The sequence below is a fragment of the Phytophthora parasitica genome (assembly GCF_000247585.1).
Source record: "Phytophthora parasitica INRA-310 unplaced genomic scaffold supercont2.15, whole genome shotgun sequence".
In the NCBI taxonomy this organism is placed as follows: Eukaryota; Oomycota; class Peronosporomycetes; order Peronosporales; family Peronosporaceae; genus Phytophthora; species Phytophthora nicotianae.
In genome coordinates this window covers 262460-264570 of record NW_008649001.1, presented here as the reverse complement: position 1 = coordinate 264570, position 2111 = coordinate 262460, and the positions used below count along the sequence as shown (strand labels likewise).

Below are 2111 nucleotides of genomic sequence, written 5' to 3'. Positions count from 1 at the left end.
CTCAAATGTAAGACGGGTTGTCATTATGATTTCTCTCATAAGGGAAATGCGAACTCGGGGCCGGGCTTGCCAATTAGGGGCTGGTTCATTTGGCCAATGAAAGACGCTAATTTGCATTCCATAGTTGTGATTGGTCAGTTATGATGTACCATATAAGAGACAAGACCGAACCAAATTATGCCACTTTGCAAAATTCGTGTGCTTGGAAGTCCTGGGATTGGAAAGTCGGTATTTGGAGTGCTTGCTGCCTTTGTTCATGACGGAGAAAAAAGATATTTCTGCCACCTTCTTGATGAACCGTTGGTCTGGTACTTTAATTGGAAAAGCGCGAATAGCTACGAAATATTTTCAACCCCGTAGGATAGGAAAACATACTGGGTTTGTTTGATGGTAACGAGGGCGGAGGCGCAAAGGTCTATGCTCGATTTCACCTTTCATATATGTTCACTCGCACTGTATACACAAACAGCTTTGTAAAGGAAGCGTGCTCTATTGTGGCTGTGAATCCGTGGACCAAAGCCGAAAGTTACAGTTTTGAAGATTTACTGTCGTTAGGGGCAAACCCAGATATTCATTTTCATCTCCTTTCCGTATCCCTTCCAGACGTACTTCAGGTCACTTTTGAAATATGTTGTTTTTTGTAAGACGTCACTACAAGACTAAGACATATGTTGGGTCGTTTTTTTTTGTTTACTATAGAGTACCCAAATCACGAAAATATCGGCACCTCACTATACAACGGTCAGACAACGACCGACATGAAGATATCACCCGGTGGTGGTGTCTACAACCACAAATCGACCGACTGGGCTGTGGACTTAATTTTTTCATGGCGGATCGCCCCGCTTTAGTGCATCTCTTGCACTGTCTATTCTACTTTCTGCTTCGCCTTCTGGAACCTTTATTTTGCGCACTCCTTCTTCGTCTTCGCTCGCAGACCTTCTCTTTTCTTTCCTCGCGTTCGCAACACGCCTTGCGGTCGTACGCTCCTCCTTCATTTATTGGCTTCAGCTACAGCATCCTCTTTAGTCTTCTAAGCAGCAATAAACAAGTCCTAATTAAGCAAGTCGTAATCAGTGTACCTACCGTTAATCCACTTGCCCCGCTTCCGTTCCTCGGATATGGTGCATTTGTTAAACTCGACAGAAATGATATCTGGATAACCAATATCACTGAGCTTAAAAGTAGTATCTAGATAGAAAAACAAGAATGGCTGCTTTTCCTGGAGAACCAATAGGATTTGCATTAGTGCGACACTGGTGATGCCCAGTATCAAAGGTTCTTCGTCTTCTCCGTTTCCCACAAACCAAAACCCATCTTCGGTTTGTCTATTTCCAAACGCGAAAGCAGTCTCAGTATTTAAATCGCTCGAAACTGCTTTGACGCGGATAAGCTGTCGTACTCGTTTTAAAGTGTCTTTAGGCCCTTCTAGCCAACGGTTGTATCGCACCTTGCGATGAACATGCGCGCACGACGGAAACTCAAGAGCAGGTGCTGATATGTCTGGCGCTCCTAGCATATTGCTCCAAATGATCCGTGGGAGCACTGAACTATCATCTCGTATGGATTCACGGATCGCCGCCGGTTTTATCATCTTGTCAGCCTGTTTATTGCGAGTCAAGGACGCAGCGCAAGTACTACGGGGCAATTGGAAATTTCCTTAATCTATTTTACGAGCGTATGGGGACAAAACTACGAATAAATGCAGTAATGAGTGATGCAGAGATTATGCAACTGAATGGTCTTATCGTGCTGTTCGGCTTCAGAAATAGTAAATACCTCATGTGCTTTTTACGTAATCTAGAATGTCCGCAGACGCTTCAGACATCTACCCGAATAGGTCAGTGCTGGCGTGTATCGTGGCATTCTAAGGTCGCCGGAGTGCTTATCGGATGAGGGAAAGAAGTCAGCATCCACTTTCTAACGATCGGCTGTAAAATAGAGTGTCCGACGCACCACATTGGCATGCCACAACAGGGTTGGTCCGTCCGCATCGACACCTATCAGTTCCAGTGTCCCTAATTCCAGAATTTCTGGCGTGTGCCCATGTCATCTGTGGGCGTTCAGCTACTGTCCTCAGCGTTCCTGGTGTCGATGGCTATCATCTCAGA

General features: G+C 45.2%; 1 protein-coding gene across 1 annotated transcript; it reads right to left on the bottom strand.

Moving 5' to 3' along the window:
- Nucleotides 1–1054: 1054 nt before the first annotated feature.
- PPTG_22311 (hypothetical protein) lies at nt 1055–1519 on the bottom strand (the record flags this gene model as incomplete). The annotated part of the gene is made up of 1 exon (XM_008903347.1): nt 1055–1519. One exon carries the CDS (start codon nt 1517–1519, stop codon nt 1055–1057), a length of 465 nt encoding a protein of 154 aa, XP_008901595.1.
- Nucleotides 1520–2111: the final 592 nt, after the last annotated feature.